The 18,994-nt window shown below is 58.6% G+C and overlaps 1 protein-coding gene and 1 pseudogene across 5 annotated transcripts; both read left to right on the forward strand.

Moving 5' to 3' along the window:
• Positions 1-83: 83 nt before the first annotated feature.
• Positions 84-18,364, forward strand: CELF6 (CUGBP Elav-like family member 6). Of its 5 annotated transcripts, none has more exons than XM_059482000.1 (13): positions 84-327; positions 4,719-4,801; positions 11,509-11,557; positions 13,004-13,132; positions 13,217-13,296; positions 13,756-13,899; positions 14,245-14,389; positions 14,471-14,620; positions 14,905-14,967; positions 15,724-15,804; positions 15,909-16,052; positions 17,119-17,268; positions 17,459-18,364. In XM_059482000.1, the coding sequence occupies exons 1-12, from the start codon at positions 84-86 to the stop codon at positions 17,244-17,246; spliced, it is 1,440 nt and encodes a 479-aa protein (XP_059337983.1). In that variant the 3' UTR covers positions 17,247-17,268; positions 17,459-18,364. The 5 variants fall into 5 exon arrangements, with proteins under 5 accessions (XP_059337983.1, XP_059337987.1, XP_059337984.1 ...); XM_059482004.1 differs by having other exon boundaries at positions 123-327; positions 13,007-13,132; XM_059482001.1 differs by having other exon boundaries at positions 129-327; positions 15,727-15,804.
• On the forward strand, positions 5,183-6,713 carry LOC132079390 (uncharacterized; annotated as a pseudogene).
• Positions 18,365-18,994: the final 630 nt, after the last annotated feature.

Genomic DNA, 18,994 nt, shown 5'->3' on the forward strand with positions numbered 1-18,994 from the left:
GCCGAGCGGTGCCGAGCGGTGCCGAGCGGTGCCGGGCGGTGCCGAGCGGTGCCGGTCGGGCGGGGCGGGGCGCGGAACGGGCCATGGCGGCGGCGGCGGCGGGCGAGGCGGCGGGGGCGGCGTTCAGCACCGCGAACAGCGGCCGGGTGAACGGGCTGAGCCGCCCGCCCGGCGCCATCGCCATGAAGGACCACGACGCCATCAAGCTGTTCGTGGGGCAGATTCCGCGCAACCTGGAGGAGAGCGACCTCAAGCCGCTCTTCGAGGAGTTCGGCCGCATCTACGAGCTCACCGTGCTCAAGGATCGCTTCACCGGCATGCACAAAGGTGCGGGGGCGGCGGGCCGGGGCACCCCCCCGGGTGGGATGCCCTGATGTTGGACAGCCTGAGGTGGGGGCTGTCCTGAGGTGAGGTGGGACACCCTGAGGTGGGGGGGATCCTCAGTGAGGCACCGCTCTGGTGGGATGTCGTGAGGTGGGGGGGACCCCTCAGTGAGGTACTGCTGTGGTGGGATGTTGTGAGGTGGGGGGGGACCGTCAGTGAGGTACTACTGTGGTGGGACACCCTGAGGTGGGGGGGATCCTCAGTGAGGTACTGCTGTGGTGGGATGCCGTGAGGTGGGGAGCACCCTCAGTGAGGTACTGCACTGGTGGGACACCCTAGGGTGTGGGGGGATCCTCAGTGAGGTACTGCTCTGGTGGGACACCCTCAGTGAAGTACCACTCTGGTAGGATGTCCTGAGGTGGGGAGCACCCTCAGTGAGCTACTGCTGTGGTGGGATGTTGTGAGGTGGGGGGGCACCGTCAGTGAGGTACCACTCTGGTGGGACACCCTGAGGTATGGAGGGATCCTCAGTGAGGTACTGCTGTAGTGGGACACCCTGAGGTTGGGGGGATCCTCAGTGAGGTACTGCTCTGGTGGGACATCCTGAGATTGGGGGGATCCTCAGTGAGGTACTGCTCTGGTGGGACACCCTGAGGTTGGGGGGATCCTCAGTGAGGTACCATGCTGGTGGGACACCCTGAGGTGTGGGTGACTCCCTCTGGGAGGTACTGCTGTGGTGGGACACCCTGAGATGGGGGGCAATCCTCAGTGAGGTACTGCTCTGGTGGGATGTCCTGAGGTGGGGGGGGCACCCTCAGTGAGGTACCGTGCTCATGGGACACCCTGAGGACACCAGGAGTGTCCTGGGATGGGGGACCCCTCAGGTGGGACGTCACTGACATGTGGCACCGAAGTATGGGCCACCTGTGAGGCAGGACAGACTGAGGTGGGGGGGAACCCCTCAGGTGAGGGGTCCTGTCCCTCAGGTGGGATACCCCTGAGGTGAGGTACCCCTCAAGTGGGACAGCTGGAGATGGATCATCCTGACAAAGGGATACCCCTCAGGTGGGATGCCCTGAGGTGGGATGCTCTGAGGGTGGGAACCCCTCAGTTGTGGTGCCCCTGTGGTGAGATAAACTGAGATGGAGCACGCTGGCATATAGGGGGGACCCTGGGGTGAAAACACCCCTGAAGTGGGACACCCTGAGGCAAAGACACCCAATGTGAGGCACCCCTGATATGGCACAGCCTGAGGTAGGATATCCCTGAGGCAAAGGCACTCCTGAAATGTGGTTTCCCCATCAGATGGGACAACCTGAGGTTTGGTACCTAAGTGTGGGCCACCACTGAGGTGGGGTGCCCTGAGATGAGGGTACCCTTCAAGTGGGACATCCTGAGATGGTGCATTCCAAGACAGGGATACCTCTAAGGTGGGACATGCCCGAGGTGGAGGCACCCATGAGGTGGGATAACGTGAGGTGGAGCACCCTGAGATACAGCTGGGATGCTTTGAGAGGGGGCACCATGATCTGAAAGTATGCCTGAGGTCAGAGACACTGCTATGGGGTACCTGTGAGGTGATGTAGCCCTGAAATGGAGATGTCCCGAAGGTGGGACACCCTGAGGTGGGGTACCCAAATATGGGCACCCCTCAGCTGAGTTACACCTGAGGTGGAGATATCCTTCATGTGGAGGCTACACCCATAAGTATGGGGCACCCTAAGGAGTGGAAACCTTTGGGGTGAAGATATTCCTAAGTTGGAGGAAACCTTGAGGTAGAGCACCTTGAGGTGGGAACACCGCAGTATGGAATGTTTGGATATATGGCCCCTCCTAAGATTGGGGTACCCCTGAGGAAGAGGGGAGCACCCACCAGGGGTCAGGGTGCTGCTGTCTGGCTTGGGGGCACCCCTGGGACCAGAGCATCACAGGGCAGGGAGCACTGCAATGGATTTTAGAACATCTGCCTGCCTTGGGGGCACCTGTCTGGCATCAGCACAGCCACATGAGTTTGTGCACCCCGGGAGCTGGAGCACCCCTGGGGTACAGACACCCCTCTGTGGATGGGGACGTGCCATGTGTGCAGTGTGTCCCGGGTGCTGTGGCCCTGTGGCACGGCATGAGGAGCAGTGACACACCCAGGGGGTGGCACAGGCTGGCGACGTGCCATCTCTGCAGTGTGTCCCAGGTGCTGTGGCCCTGTGGCACGGCATGAGGAGCAGTGACACACCCAGGGGGTGCCACAGGATGGGGACACAGTGCCATCTCTGCAGTGTGTCCCAGGTGCTGTGGCCCTGTGGCACGGCATGAGGAGCAGTGACACACCCAGGGGGTGCCACAGGATGGGGACACAGTGCCATCTCTGCAGTGTGTCCCAGGTGCTGTGGCCCAGTGGCACGGCATGAGGAGCAGTGACACACCCAGGGGGACACACAGGCACCGCCGAGGTCTCCACGGGACACCCCACCCAAGAGCTGTGCTGTGCAGTGCCAGAGCAGAGTCAGCACACCCCAGGTGTCCCCAGAGAGGAGCCACAAGCTGTCACCAAACCCCTGTGCCACAGCCAGCACCTGCTTCGCTGAGACTATCCTGGGGAGCCAAAACTTGATGTTTGTGGTTGCTGCCGTGTCGATGCCCTTCGTCTGTGGGGCAGCCGCCTGGACTCTGGCACTTTTGGCACTTTTGGCCTCCAGCACTTCCCCAGGTGTCTCTGAAGCCGCTTCTATGCCTGGATCAATGGGATTTGCACCTTCCAGGCTCCCCCTGCGCTTCCTCCAGCGCGGGCTTCAACGCCTGCGGCCCAGCCGCATGATTTAATTGCGGACGCTCCTCTAATTTGAACGGCATCCTCCCTCCCGGCGAGCCTCCCGAGCAGAACCGCTCCTGCGCCAGCCCTCCCAACTTCTCCAGAATGCCCGGGCACTGTCTACATTGTCGCCTGCAGGAAAAACAGGGGGAAAAAAAAAAAAGAGAGAAAGAAGAGCGGAGAGCAGGAAACCAACATGATTACAGATGGTAAACACTGGAAATGGCACCGGGACTGAGGCGAGCTGCTGTGCTGATCTCCCAGAGTGTTGATCCAGGGGGATCTCTCCTTGCTCTCCATTGAGGGCAGATATCCCCAACACCCCAAGGCGGGCGAGGGACCCCATCCCGCAGCGTCCCCCGCCCTGCCGCCATGCTCCCTCTCCTCCCAGGCACGCTGATTGTACTTATTAAGAGTTATTAATACTTAATCAGCTGGCGGATTTAATTGTGCCAATATTAAAAATGCATCAATGTCAATTTTATTCATTAAATATTTACTTTGTTGAAGGGAAACTGTTTTGCTGCTGTTTTAATATCACTTTCAGATGCTTTTGGATGTGACCCCAGCAAATTGGGGGGGAGCCCTCAGGGAGGGAGCGGTGCAGCGGTGGCACAGGCACCAGGAATGCTTCAGGAGAGACGGAGCAGAGAGGACCGGACCCTGTCCCCAGGGCTCGCTCGTTGCTGCCAGCTCTGCGAGCGAGTGGCTCGGCAGCGTGAGTCAGCGTGGGAAAACCTCACCCCAGGCGTATTCCCGATTTCCAAAGCGCCATGATGTCGAAGGAGCCCGAGTGCCTTCACCACACAAATCTCATCCTAAGGAGGATGCTTAGGCTGGGAGAACTGTGCTGGCAAGAGAGGGTGCACAGCCTCGACACCTGGAGATCTGCTTCCTGGAGGACTTGGGTTGTGGCTTTCCCCAGGGCTGGGGCCAGAGTGCCACTGCCCATGTGCTGCCTGCTCCTCCCTGGCTCCTTCCTTCATCCTGCTGCTCCATCTCCTACCCTGTTCCGGGGGTGAACTGTGACCCTGTGTGTGCCCATCTGGGTGTAGAGTACCAGGGCACCAGGATGCTGGATGCCATGGGGCCAGGGTGTCAGTGCAACGGGATGGTGGATGCCATGGTGCTGAGCTGCTGGATGCCACAGTGCCAGGGTGCCAGATCATCAGGGTGCTTGTTGCTGGATGCCGTGGTGCTAAGGTGATGGATGCCACCATGCCAGGGTGCCAAATCCCAGGTTATAGACTGCCAGCGTGCCAGAGTGCTGAATGTCAGGGTGCTGAGGTGCTGAATGCCACCATGCCAGGTTGCTGGGATTCTGAATGCCACCGTGCCAGGGTGATAGAGTGCTGGGATGCTGGATGCCACAGGGCCAGGATTCTGGATGCCAGGGTGTCAAGTGCCATGGTGCTGGGGTGCTGGATGTCACAGTCCCAGGGTGCTGGTGTGCTGGGTGTCACTGTGCTGGATGCCAGGATGCTGAGACACCACAGTGCCACATCAGCTGTGCCACCAGCTCCCTGTGTGCACAGGGCACTGTGGCAATAGCAGGCCGGACACTGATGCTGTCTCCCTGTCTCCACAGGCTGTGCCTTTCTCACCTACTGCGCCCGTGACTCCGCGCTGAAGGCGCAGAGTGCCCTGCACGAGCAGAAGACGCTGCCAGGGGTAAGTGAAACTGGGGCGGCGGGGTCAGCTGGGACGGGGCCTGGTGACACCTCCCTGCAGCACGGCAGAATTGAGTGACACTGAGGTGGTCCAGTTGAGCTGGAGCAGCACCTGGGGACACCTTCCCATGTCATGGGAGCCTTAAGTGACACCGAGGGATCGGGGTGAGCCAGGGCGGGGGCTGGTGACACCTCCCCGAGGCGCGGGAGCCACTTCCAGCAGCCGCAAACCGAGGCATCGATTTTCCAGCCGCCCGCGTGCTGTTGCGCTTTCTGTGGGCTCCGACCTCCCGAGCTTAACAAAGTGAAAATAAATATTTAATTATTCGCCTAAATAAAAATCAATAGGCCCGCGGGTTGGCTGGGGAAGGAGCCGGGGCCCATGAATATCAATCCCTGCTGTGTGCGTGTGGAGCTGACAGAGGAGGATGAGGTTTGCGGGGATGTGGCTTCCTGAGCCGTGCTCTCACCGGCGGGGCCACACTTCAGTAAGTTCGAGAGTTACCAGCCCACCTTGGCAGCCTAAAGGAGGCCGGGGTCAGGCCCTGCCGGGGGATTCTCATCAGGCACAGGCAGGTGTGTAGTGTGTATTGCTATTGCCATGGCCCCTCGCTTGGGGATTGGGGGTGAATGTGTGAGCATGTGTGTGCACATGGATGTGCTGGTGCATGCCCCATAGGGGCTCACTGCTGTGCCTACCTCTCCGTGTGTGTGTGTGCACACAGCAGTGCAGGGCACTGTGTGCTTGTGCTCACACCCTGTGCCCATGTAAGTGCTCACGCCTGTGTGTGCTCACACCTATATGTGCTCACATGTCTGTGCCTGAGCACTCCTGTTTTTGCACACACCCATGTGTATGCACTTGTGTACGCTTGGGTACACACCTATGAGTGCCTGTGAACACACATCTGTGTCTGTGCACACCCATCTGCTTGTGCACACAAGCACACCCATGTGCACTTATGTGCAACCCCTCTACCTGTGCTCACCCCCTGTACCTGCTCATACCCCTTGTACCTGTACTCAAACACCTATACCTGTGCTCACATACCCTGTAACTGCTCATACCACCTGTACCTGTGCTCACACACCTCACATACCCTGTAACTGCTCATACCACCTGTACCTGTGCTCACCCCCGTATCTACGCATCCCCTGTACGTGTATTCACACACCTATACCTGTTCACACATGTTCCAGCTCATACCCTGTACCTGTGCACACCTCCTGTACCTGTGCTCACACCTGTCCCTGCTCATACCCTGTACCTGCACACCCCTGTACCTGTACCTGCTGACCCCCTGTACCTGCTGACCCCCTGTACCTGCACACTCCCTGTACCTGTGCTCACACCCCTGTACCTGCACACCCCTGTACCTGTGCTCACACCCCTGTACCTGCTCACACACCTATACTTGTGCTCACACCTGTCCCTGCTCACACCCCTGTACCTGTGCTCACACCCCTGTACCTGCTCACACTCCTATACCTGTGCTCACACCTGTCCCTGCTCACACCCCTGTCCCTGCTCATACCCTGTACCTGTGTTCACACCCCTGTCCCTGCACACCCCTGTACCTGCACACCCCCTGTTCCTGTGCTCTCACCTGTACCTGCTGACCCCCGGTACCTGCGCACCCTTCGTGTTCCCACCGTCGCCCCCCAACCCCAGCCAGGCCCCGCCCCCGGCGTGTCGGGGACTGGGGGCGTGTCCAGACTGCGGTGGGCGTGTCCAAGCGAGGCCCCGCCCCCCGGCCCGGCTCGGCGGGGCTGCGGCCGCCCCGCCCTGTGCCCCGCCCCCCGCGCGCCGCTGCGCGAGCCCAGCCGAATCCGGCCGAGCCGAACCGAACCCAGCCGAGCCCAGCCGAACCCAGCCCAGCCGAGACCGGCCTTGCCGAGCCGAACCTAGCTAAGCCGAGCCCAGCCGAACCGTCTCGGGTGGAGCCGAGCGCAGCCGAGCTCAGCCGAACCGCCTCGGTGGAGCCGGCGGTCCGGCCGGTCCGGCCATGCAGCTGCCGCAGGTGCCGGCGCCGGGGCCGCGGCCGCCCGTGCTGTGGGTGCCCGCCGGGTCCAAGATCCTCTGCATCGAGGTAGGGCCCCGCCTTTGTCTGCCGCCGCCTCCGCCCGGCCCGGCACGGCCCGGCACCGCCCGGCAGCCTCCGCTCGAGCCGGGGTGGGGGGGCTGCACCGGAGGGGCTCTAGGAGGGATGTGGGTGATGGCAAGGGGGTGTATCTGCTCCCGGGGATGCTGTGCGGGAGCGGGGGTGATGGCGAGGGTGTGGATCCTTGCTCCTGGGGATGGGCATGGAGGGGTGTTCATGGTGAGCAGGGCGTATCTGCACACAAGGCTGGGGATGGAGGGGTGTTGGTGAGGGGGTGCTCCCAGGGGTGGGCTGGGGATGCAGCCGTGTTTGTGATCAGGGTGTAATTGCACACAGGGATGGTGGGTGTGAGTGGGGGTGAGGGTGATGGAGTGTATCTGAACCCCGGGATGGGAATGAGGATGGAGCAGTGTTGGTGAGGGGGTGTATCTGCTCCCAGGCATAGGATGGGGATGGAGCAGTGCTGGTGATCAGGGTGTATTTGCACACAGGGACGGGGATGGAGGGGCGTTGATGAGCAGGGTGAATGTGCACACGGGGTTGGGGGCTGTGAGTGGGCGTGTTGCAGGGTGTATCTGCACACAGGGATGAGGATGGAGGGGTGTTGGTGGGGAGGTATATCTGCTCCCAGGGATGGGGTGGGCGGCTGTGGGTGTTGCAGGGTGTATCTGCACACAGGGATGAGGATTGGGGGTGTTGGTGACAGGGTGTATCTGCTCCCAGGGATGGGTGTTGGGGATGGAGGAGTGTTGGTGAGGAGGGGTGTATTTGCACAGAAGAATGGGGTTGGAGGGGTGTTGGTGAGGGGCTGTATCTGCACCCACAGATGGGGTGTGTGGGTGTGTGTTGCTGTGCAGGGTGTATCTGCACCCAGGGATGGGGTGCATGTGTTGGTGATGAGGATGTATTTGCACTCCGGGGTGGGGGCTCTGTGTGTGTGTGTGTGGCTGGGAGGGTGTATCTGCACCCAGGGAAAGGGAGGGTGTCGGCAGAGGGGTGTTGGTGATGTCTCCGGACCCAGGGAGGCTGTGTGTGGTGAGGAGGGTGTTCTGGCACCCAGCAATGCTGGGGGGGGGGGGTGTTTGCAGGCAGGGATGGAGGTTGGTGGTGAGGAGGTGTATGTGCCCCCAGGGATGGGTTTGGTGTGTGTGCTGGCTGGAGGGTGTATTTTTCCACCGCAGCTCTGTGTGTGTGTGTGTGTGTGGTGCAGGTGTGCAAGGGGGCAGCGCTCGGGGGCTGTTGCACCCGCAGGCGGTGCAGGGAGGGGTGTGTGCATTGGCAGGGGTGCAGCTCTGACCCCCGGGTGTGTGCAGGTGGGTGTGCAAGCACGTGGGTGTCTGTGTGTGTGGGAAGAGGAGCTTAGGGTGTCTTTGTCCCCAGTGATGGTGACATGGTGTGGGTGCACATGGGCTGGGGGAGTGGCAGCAGTGGGGGTGTGTGGGCACACAGGGTGTGACAGGGAGTGCAGGTGTTGTGCTGGGCTCAGGTGTGCATGGTGGCCATGGGGATGGGATGTGGGTGTTGCTGGGGTGCCGTGAGCCCACCCAAGCTGTCTGTGTGCCCACAGAGGGCTCCCAAGGGTCCCACTATGGGACCTGCTGCTACAATGGGGAAACTGAGGCAAGGGGAATTGTATCCCGGCACTGGCTGTGCATCCCAGGGTGTGTGCCCGTGGCTGTGTGTGATCCATGGCAGCAGGCAGGGCTCTGTGGGATGCATGGCGTGCAGCCTGGGGTTGTGCAGGTGCCCGTGGGGCTGTGTGCAGTGGGCACACGTGGGTGCTGGGACAGACGCGCGGTGTGCACAGCACTGTGTGGGCACACGTGTGCGGCTTCCGAGTGTGTGGCTGTGCCAGGGGGACTGGGGGTGGCTGTGCCAGGGGGTGCTGGGGTCTGTGGGTGGGTTCAGAGGTGTGTGGGTGTGTGTAGGGTGTGCCAGGGTTGTGCAGTGCTGTGGCTGTCCCCAGGCTGGCTGTGTGGCCTGGCTGTGGGTTACCCCAGGGCTTTGTCAAGGTATTCCCGTGACGAGTGACTGCCAGACCTTGGTTCCTGTCTCCCTGGGGTGGCATGGGCATGAGGCTCCCACAGTCACTCGCTGCTCCAGTGTCACCTGCCACCTCCATCTCATTTGGGTGCATGGTGGCCTGCTGCATCCTCTGGCTGTTGGTTGTGAGGACAAGGAGGAGGAGTGTGATGCTAAGGAAGGAACAAAGGCCAGAAGTGACCCACTGAGCACATCCCCTGGCGGGGATTCTATGGGCTGGCTCTCCCTGGTATCCAGGTTTTTGAGGGGCTCTAAATCTGGGTGGGTGACAGTGCCTGAGCAGTCAGGAGGTGGTTTGGCACCCACTGGTGATCCCCTGTCCTGTGGAACACCAGTGGTTTGACCGTGGGGTAACTGGGGCTTTGTGAACTGCTGATGATGGTTGGTGCTGGAACACCCCAAGCAGGGTGTCACTATGTCCCTGGGGCGTGGGAGATGGATGGATGGATGGATGGATGGATGCATGGATGGATGGATGGATGGATGGATGCTGTGGGAGTGGAAAGGTGGGTGGTGGCAAGATGGAAGATGAATGGGCAGATGGAAGGGTGGTGCAGGGATGGATGGGTGTTGGGGATATGGATGGGTGTTGTGAGGATGGATGGGTGTTGGGGGATGGATAGAGGATCTTGGCAATATAGATAGATGCTGTGGGAATGGATGGGTGTATGGGGATGGATGTTGGGGATGTGGATGGCTGCAATGGGGATGGACAGGTATTCGGGGGTGGATGGATGGGTGTTGGTGCTATAGATGGATGCTATGGGAACAAATGGGTGTTATGAGGATGGGTGTTGGGGATATGGATGGGTTCTATGGGGAGGGATGGATGCTATGGGAATGGGTGTTGGAGTATGGCTGGATGAATCCAGGGGTAAGATGGGTGTGTGGGTGATTGTGTGGGTGTCCCGGATGGATGAGTGGATGGATGGGTGTTGCAGGTGGGTGTCAGGAGCAGGGGGAAATGCCTGGGTGGCTGTTTAGTGTGGGAACATGGATAGAGGGCTGTGTGGACACGGTGCAGGGGTGCTGTGGGGACAATCAGGAGTTCTGGGTGCCACAGGGGGTCATCAAGCACCCTGTGGTGGGCACATCGTGATGTCAAGGGTGCCAAAACCCCCTTCTGGGGGTGTCTAGAGGCCAGGGCAATTTCTCCTTGGTGTGGTGTGGCAGCCCTGGGGTAGGTTAGCTGTTCCCTGAGGCCTGACATTTATAAACATCAGCCGCTCCCGGGGAATCAATACAGTTTAATAACCGGCGAGCGGAGACGGGAGACACATCAAAATGACACTCTGCGGCTCCGTAAATGTTATTCTAAATCATCCTCACTGCCTTTATTACATTAAGCATACAGCAGCGGGCATGGGAAATTTATTCCATCAAAGGCCATCACGCTGGTAAATGGGGCTGGTGGGTCAGTGGAGGGGGGCAGCCCCCCCCAAAATGGGGTTCCCTCCTCCCGGCTGTGGCAGGGATGTGAGGGACAGAGGGGTTCTGGGTTTAGGGTCTCGGTGCTGTCACAGTCTCCGGAGTTTGGGGTGAGCCAAATCCTGCCCCTACACAAGGTGGATGTTTGGGGGACTGGTGACATAATGGGTGACACTGTGAGGTGTCCCTCAGTGCCACTCTGTGCCATCCCATGACTCCTGGGGACTCAATCCCTTCCCTGGACCATCCCCAGCTCTGCGCTGACATTTCTCTCCACGTTTCCCTGGAGACGAGGCGGTTGCTGTGGAAACCTCCCTCCTCTTCTCTCTTACCCATCCTCTTCCTCACCCTGATGTGGGGAGGACTGTCTCTGCCCCCACCCATCCCCAAAATTTAGGGACCCCTACCAGGGTGCGGCGGGGGGCACCTGGGATGGGGGTGCACACACACATGGGGGCGGCTGTGCCCGTGTGTGCTCGGGGCGTGTTCGTGTGCGCGCCCCCGCGCCGTCATGTGTGACATCTCGCTGTTGCCGTGGCGACCCCATCGAGCACATGGCTCGGGCTCCGCAGCATCGCGGGGGAAGCACGCTTGTTGCCATGGAAACGGCCATAATTGTAGCGTTTTTCGGCTAAAAGAGGGGAAAAAGGAGGGGGAGAGAGGAGGAGGAATGGCTCCATGGGGCAGCAGGCCAGGGATGTGCCTGCCAGCCCAGTGTGTCCTGCTGCACACGGGTGCCACGCTCATGGGTGCACATGGCGGTGATGAGGAGGAGGCCAAATTTGGGTGAGGTTTGGGAAAAGGAGGGCAATGGTACCAGAGGGGCTGGGGCTGGCGGGGTGCTACTGCTGCCTCTGCAGTCCTTTGCAGTCGAGGAAAGCAGGCAGGCGGCCAAGCCTGGCACTGGCAGCCCCGCGGGTGCCTGCAGCACTGGGTGCCCATAGCCAGGGCCGGAGCATTGCCCTTTGCACGTGGCATCCCCGGGTCTCTGTGGCCACAAGCCCCAGATCTGTTCATGCAGGTCCCTCCCCTTTTCCCCAGCTCGCAGTGCCAGTCATTGGCCAAATCCTGCTGTTCCCCATGGAGAGGGTTCAGGGGCCCCCACACTGACCAACCGCTCTCGCTTGTGTTACAGATGAACCGCCCCATCCAGGTGAAGCCGGCCGACAGCGAGGGCCGAGGAGGTAGGTCCTCAATTCTCCAGATGCCTGACATGGGCAGGGGGCCACAGGGTTGCCTAGGGGGTGATGGGGGACATGGTGGCATCACGAGGGCTGCTGTGTGAAGGTTGGTTTGCAGAGAAATCCAGGAAAGGATCTGCCTTTGCTGGGGGCATCCAAACCTGGGTGCAGAGCAAATGCCATCTTCTCTCTCCCTGTCTGGTCAGCTGGGGGGAACATCCTCATATCATTCTGGGAATGTCCTGACATCATACCGTGAGCATCCCTGGGGTGCAGAGCACCAGCCAGCATCTCTCCCTCACCACCTTAATTTACAAAAAAATACAATTCCCTCTCCGGAGCTGCCTGTGGGGACCCCGGGGCAGGAGTTGGCTGCATATGGCCCAAGCCCCTATCAAACTACCACCCCCCTCAAATTCTTTGAGCATTTGCCACTCATTGGGCTGTGGCATTGCCAGGCTGAGGTGATCATTTGGGCAAAATGGCAGGAATTGGATCAAAATCCCACATGTGTTGTGTTGCTGGGCAGGTAGGCGCTATCAGACATGCAGGATGCTCTCGTGGGGCCGCCTGCACTTGGCAGGATGGCTGAGGTAGCTCCCCCCCATCCAAACCCTGTTATTAAACACACCGGGAGCTGGTCCCAGCGTGTCCCAGAGGGACCTGGCAAATAAATTACCCACTTACCGAGTGTAATTGGTGAAGGATTAAAAATCGATGGGTGAGCTGGGGCTCCCGTCTGCAGCCCCCTCACCCAGGAGGCAACGCTGGGCTGCCCAGCCCACTCCCCCTGGGAGATGCTTTATGTTTAACTAGACAACACACGAGCCCTATTCCCTTAACTAATTTTCTTGGTACCTTAACAGACTAAGCATTCATCGTCTCCTGCCATTATTTATTTATTTCCCCAGCAACGCTCTTGACAGGGCACCTTATTTCCTTTGTCAAATGCCATTAGCGTGCGGCGGGAGCGCGCGGCCGCACAAGACAGATGCTGGTAATAATCATGAAATTCTCATTATTTACTATCCCTTCTCTTGTGTTTGGGTTATTGATGTCCCCTGGGCATGGCTGGAGGCTGTGGGTTGTTCTGCGAGTCGATCACACGAGGGTGATCTCCTCCAGTTTGTGAATTCTCTTTGTTCCACTGCATCCCACCCCAGTGCTGGGGGAGCCAGCCCCCCCATCCCTAGAAAAAGTCTCAGCTCCTCTCCCTAAAGCAATGGCTCTTCAGGACTCGCCCCTCAGCAATTTCCCCACAGGAGAGGTTTTCCAATCCTGAGTGTTCTGTAGGATGGAGACGATAAGCCCAGCACCTTCTCTGTGGGATCGGTGTCGCTCCCTCCCTCTGATGTCACTTGGCTCCTTCCCCTCCGTACACCATTTTTGGTGAGGGGTTGGGATGGTGAGTGACCTCCCGCTCTCTGATGGGTTTGGTTTTGTTTTTAGAAGACAGGAAGCTCTTTGTGGGCATGCTGGGGAAGCAGCAGAGCGAGGACGACGTCCGCCGCCTCTTTGAGCCCTTCGGCCAGATTGAGGAATGCACCATCCTCCGAGGGCCTGATGGAGCCAGCAAAGGTGGGCTTTGGGGCACTGGGTGGGCACCCTATGGACCCACAGTGGCCACATCCAACCTGTCCCATGTTCCCTCTGTTCTCTTAGGTTGTGCCTTTGTGAAATACGGCAGCCACGCCGAGGCACAGGCTGCCATCAACAGCCTGCATGGCAGCCAAACTATGCCGGTAAGTGCCAGGCTCACACCCTGCCCTGGCTGACCCCACGCTGCCTGCTTAATCCAATCACCCACTAATTTGATCCTCAGTCTAATTGCATCAAAATCCTACAGACTGGCAATTTGTTGGCCACATCACCCCAGGCTCCTCCTTGCCAAGGTGCTGAGCCCTGGAGGTGGGAGTGTGGGACTAATTCTCTCCATGCCAGAGAAAGGGGCAGTTTAATTAACGCTGAAGGTCAGAATTGTGGACAAGGAAAGGGAAAGGAAGCAGAGGTCAGGGAGCTGCCACTGGGGAGAAAAACTGGCTATAATTAAACCTCACATTGATCACTGGTTGCTGCTGCCAAGCTGGGCAGCGTCCCCAGGGCTGAGGCTGCTGCGGACGCTGCGAGCCACGCCCATGGCAGGTACACAGTTTGGGGCATTGCTGTGCTCCCACCATCAGCCCCATCTTCCCCCACCTCAGGGCGCCTCGTCCAGCCTGGTGGTGAAGTTTGCAGACACGGATAAGGAGAGGACCCTGCGGCGGATGCATCAGATGGCGGGGCAGCTGGGCATCTTCAACCCCATGACCATCCAGTTCGGTGCCTACGGGGCCTACACGCAAGCGGTAGGAGCTGGAGCAGCCCGGGGACTTTGGGGTACCCCCGTGGGTAGGGGGGCTGGTTTGGCCCTGAAAGCACCAGTGTCAGGGTGTGTGGATGCCTGGAAGGGCTGGTGTATCCCTGTTTAAGGGCAGATGCAGTGCTTCCTGCCCACAGCTGAGGGCGGTTGTAGGGTTCAGTGGTCCCATGTTTAGCATCACCAAGACCAAGACTCCTGTCCCTGGGTCTGGCAGTGGGTGGCATTTATCCCTCTGAACCCATCCAAAGCAGAGATGCTGATTTGCCCTCCCCTCTCTCTGTTTCTCTGTGCCTCTCGCTCTCTGTCCCCTTTCCCCCCTTGTTTCCCGAAGATCATGCAGCAGCAGGCAGCCCTGATGGCGGCCGCGCAGGGCACCTGCCTCAACCCCATGGCTGCCATCGCTGCCGCCCAGATGCAACAAATGGCCGCTTTCAATGTCAGCGGGCTGGTGGCTGCTCCCCTCACTCCCTCTTCAGGTAGGACCCTCGCATTTGCCACTTGACATCCTCGGGGGGCACTCTCGGGGTGGTGCCGGCCCTGACGCCATGCTCCTGCAGGTACAAGCACCCCTCCGGGGATCAGCACGGCGCCGGTGCCCAGCATTGCCACGCCCATTGGGGTGAACGGCTTCAGCCCGCTGCCGCCCCAGACCAACGGGCAGCCCGCCTCCGAGACCATCTACACCAATGGCATCCACCCCTACCCAGGTACAGCCCTCCTGGGGCTCCGCCACGCCCCGGGGCTGGGGGGGTGTGCTTGGCTCGTGTGGGGTGCTCTCGGGGTGCTCCCCATCCCGGGAACATGCTGGATGAACCCGCGGTGTGCTCCCGTGGCATCACTGCAGGGAGGAGGGAATTCAGGCAGGGAGCAGCTCTGCCCCTCCATGGCGGCACTTGGTCAGGAGCCCTTTCCCACGGGAGCTGTGCATGCATCCATCCCTGGCTTTCTCTGGCTTATTCTGTCTTCCTTCTCCTTTCTCTTCTCTTCCCAGCTCAAAGCCCCACGGTGGCAGACCCCCTCCAGCAGGCCTACGCCGGCATGCAGCACTATGCAGGTCTCAAACTTCGCTCCCCACTCCTTCCCTCTCTCCCCTCTTTGCTCCTCACTGTTATTTTTGGGAGGTGAACATCACCCTGGGGTTGAACATTGGACTGGGGCATTTGGGCATGAATTAATGAGGGGAGCAGCAGGTGCTGAGCCCTGGCAGGAGCTCCAGGGTGGCAATGCCAATGAAAGCATCATCCCCTCATCCCACTGGCTCCTGTCATGGCGCCCCGTGCAAATTTGGATAGTGCAAAGTGAATTTTAATACCCACAGGGCTGAGATAACTGCATGGGCAAGCCCTGGCAGTGGTATTGAGAAGAGGGGGCAAGATCTGGGAGGTGGCAGAGGGTCACCCTCACACCAAGACACCAAAAGTCTGGATGTTCATCACGTGGCCAAGTCTGACGGCCAAGGACATGGGCTGTGGAGGGAAAAGAGTCAGGGCCTCCCATGGAAATATGTCAAGCCCAGCAGCCATTTTATTAGGAGCATTGACAGCAATGTCCAGATTTGCAACAAAATCAAGTTTTGGGGTTTTTCTGCTAAAAGTACCATCTTTACTCAGCTTTGAGGCTATATTACTGCTATCACCAGCATTTCTCCTGGGAGAGCTGTTCCCACATTCCTGGTGTGTCAGGAGGGGTGGGAAGGGCAGAGCCAGCAGCCATGGGGCAGAACAGGTGACAACAGGGGACCTGCCTGTCCCAGCCCTCTCTGTGGCTGGGGCAGGTGCCATGGCCTCAGCTTCTTGTTTCTCTCTTCCAGCAGCATATCCCACTGCCTACGCTCCCATCAGCCAAGCCTTTCCCCAGCAAGCGCCCCTCATCCCGCAGCAGCAGAGAGAAGGTGAGGGGTGGGGGTCACCCCACGTGGGGCCAGTGGCTCCTCGGTGTCCCCCAGGGTGACCCCACCTCGTAGCTGACGTGTCCTGTCCTTTGTGTGTCACCCAGGTCCCGAGGGCTGTAACCTGTTTATTTATCACCTGCCCCAGGAGTTCGGGGACGCGGAGCTCACGCAGATGTTTTTGCCTTTCGGCAACGTCATCTCTGCCAAAGTCTTTGTGGACCGTGCCACCAACCAGAGTAAATGCTTTGGTAAGTCCCAGGGTGTGGCTCTCCCTGGTGTCCCAGCTCTTCCCAGTCCCTAGCTCAAGGTTCCAGCTACCCTTAACATCGCAGCTTGGAGCTCTGGCTCTTCCTCAACATTCCAGCTCAGGGTCTGTCTCTCTTCAGCATCCCATTTTAAATATCTGATGCTCCTCGACATCCCGGCTCTTACCAGTCTCCAGCTCCAGAGTCCCATTCTTTCTGGTCTCCAACCTGGAGGTCCAGCTCTCCCAATATCCTGGCTCAGGGGGTCTGTCTGTCCCAAAATCCCAGCTCAAGGGTTTGGCTCTCCCAGTCTTCCCAGCGCGGAAGTCTCGCTCTTCTGGACACCCAGCGCAGAGCATCTCCATCTGAGGTGTCCATCTGAAGTCCCTGCTTGAGAGTCTGTCTCTCCAACATCTCATCTTAGGGATTTCTCTTTCCCTAGTCTCTCAGATGTCCATGTCTCCCTGTTGTCCCTTGCTTGGGGTCCAATTCTCCCTATGTCCCCAGCTCAGGGATTTCTATCTCCCTCTCACAGACCTCAGTGTCCCCATAGACTCTTTCACTTGGTGTCTTTGGAGGTCCTATCAACTCAGGGTCTCTGCAGACCTGGCCTACAGATGTCCCCTGAGCCCACACATCCCATCCTGGTGTCCCCACAGACCCCATCACCCTGGTATCAGCACATACCTGCAGACCTTGGTGTCCCCACAGACCCCATCACCTCAGTGTCCCTGCAGCCCTTATCACTTTAACAGACCCTGTCACCCCAGTGACCCCACAAATCCCATCCCATAGTATCCCTGCAGATGACTCCAGTGTCCTGTGGACCCTCTTATGCTGCTGTCCTCACAGCCTTGTCAGCTCAGTGTCCCTGCAGACCTCAGTGTCCCTGCAGGTGCCATCACCTGTCACCCAGTCCCTGCAGTCCGGGGCTGTGGTGTTACCCAAGGACCCTCTCTCCCAGCACTCCCAAACCAGGAGCATCCCACAGGATTTCAGTGCCTGGGTTCAGGCAAGGCAGTGCCTGTGATGTGTGTGGTGACAAGCCCCTGTGTCCCCTCCCCGCCAGGTTTCGTCAGTTTTGACAATCCGACGAGTGCTCAGGCGGCCATTCAGGCCATGAATGGCTTCCAGATCGGCATGAAGAGGCTAAAAGTGCAGCTAAAGCGGCCGAAAGACGCCAACAGACCCTACTGACCCCAGCTCAGCCTGCGGAGAGGTGAGGGGCCTGGCCCTGGGGACGTGCTGGTCACGGAGGATCCCCCTGTCCCTGTGTTACATCCTGAGTGTGTGCAGGGATCTCTGCCTGGCACCACCCACCTAATGGATGAAGGGATGTGTCCCTCCCTTCATCCTTCCTTCCCTCCATCCCCCAGAAGCAGGCTGACAACCTTTTCCTTCTGTTCCAGGTCGGACGTCCCGCAGTGTCTGACGACTTTCCCCTTCCCCAAGTGCAGTATCCAAACCCGTAACTCTCTTTCTTTGCAACACACCCCGGAGGAGGTGAAGGAGGAGGAGATGAAGGAGAAAACGGCAAAGAAGAGAGTGTTTTGGTCGTAGCTTTTCCTTTTTGAATTTTTTCCCAAACTGGTCTTGTTTGTTGTTTAACGGGAATGAGAGGAAGACAAGGAAGGAGGGGAGCAATGCGGTGCCGGGGCTGCGATTCGCCGCCGGCCGCTCGCCGGGACTCACCGGATCCCTCACTGGGAGCAAGGCTGATGGCTCCGGGCAGCCGGGCCACGATCTACCTTTGTTTTTTGGTTTTTTTTTTAAAGCACTCATTTGCTGCTACCGATTTCCCAGGAGAAACGAGGAAAAGAGGCTCCAAATGGATTCTTAAACCAAAGCCGGTGGGACGGGACCAGCCTCGGGCGCTTCACCTGGAGGATGTTTGTTTGGATGATAAAGAAAAACGGCAAGATTTTCCTTTTTCCCTGCATTGGGGGGAAAAAAAAGAAGGATCAAAGTATGTTGGACTTATAGAAGATATATATAAATAAGTATATATATATATATATCCCATGGAGCAGGGTGGCGGGACACGCGCTTCCCCTGCTTGTCACTGGCACAGGGACATAGGATTACTTGTTTCAGAGTCATATCATTCCTTAGAGTTTAGGGACCAAAGGACTATTGCTTTTTTTAAATATATCTATAAATAAATTAATTTAAAAAAAAAAAAAACAAAACAAAACACACAAAAAAACTTCGGGAAAGGAGGAGAAAATCCAACAAAAATTAAGAAGGTTGAGTAAAAACCCTCGGGCATTCAGAGCCACGAGCGTTTCCTACAGGGCTCGGATTTGGGGGGTTCAAGGGCTCGGTTTCGGGGGCCAGTTCGTGGCTGGGGACTGGGGGGATGCAGAGGGGATTTGTGGGGGGGACTGCAGTGGCTCCCCCAGCTCCATGGCCCAGGGGGGAATTGGAGCCCCTCGGTCGCCTCTGGCAGAGGGTGGAGTGATGTGGTTCTTTGCATTTTGGGTTGGTTTGGGGGGATTTTTGGGTTGGGTTTTTTTTTTCAGCCAAAAAATCTTAAAAAAAAAAAAAAAAGAAAAATGTGAGGTTTCGGCCGCAATGAAGTGAAGCGAAATAAACTTATTTTGTCAAAATCGTCACCTTGGTTGGTTCTTTGGAGCAATTGCTGCTGCGTCCACCCCAAACACAACACCCGGGCCCCCTTTATGGCCAGCTCAGCTCCTGCTGGGCTGGAGCACCCACCAGCCTTTGGTGAAGCTGGGAGAGCACCATAGGCATCTCTTTTATTTGCTTTTTCACAGGAATTGCTATTTTTTGGAGGAATTCACCCTGGCTGCAGAGGGAATCAGGACAGGATACAGCCCTGTGGTTTCACTGATCTTTCCAAGGGACAGAGAGAGGAGCTTCAGAGAGATGTGGCCATGTCCCATGAGATAGCCCTTCGCATTGTGGGTACAGCTGAGTGACTG

The sequence above is a fragment of the Ammospiza nelsoni genome, chromosome 14 (assembly GCF_027579445.1).
Source record: "Ammospiza nelsoni isolate bAmmNel1 chromosome 14, bAmmNel1.pri, whole genome shotgun sequence".
In the NCBI taxonomy this organism is placed as follows: Eukaryota; Metazoa; Chordata; class Aves; order Passeriformes; family Passerellidae; genus Ammospiza; species Ammospiza nelsoni.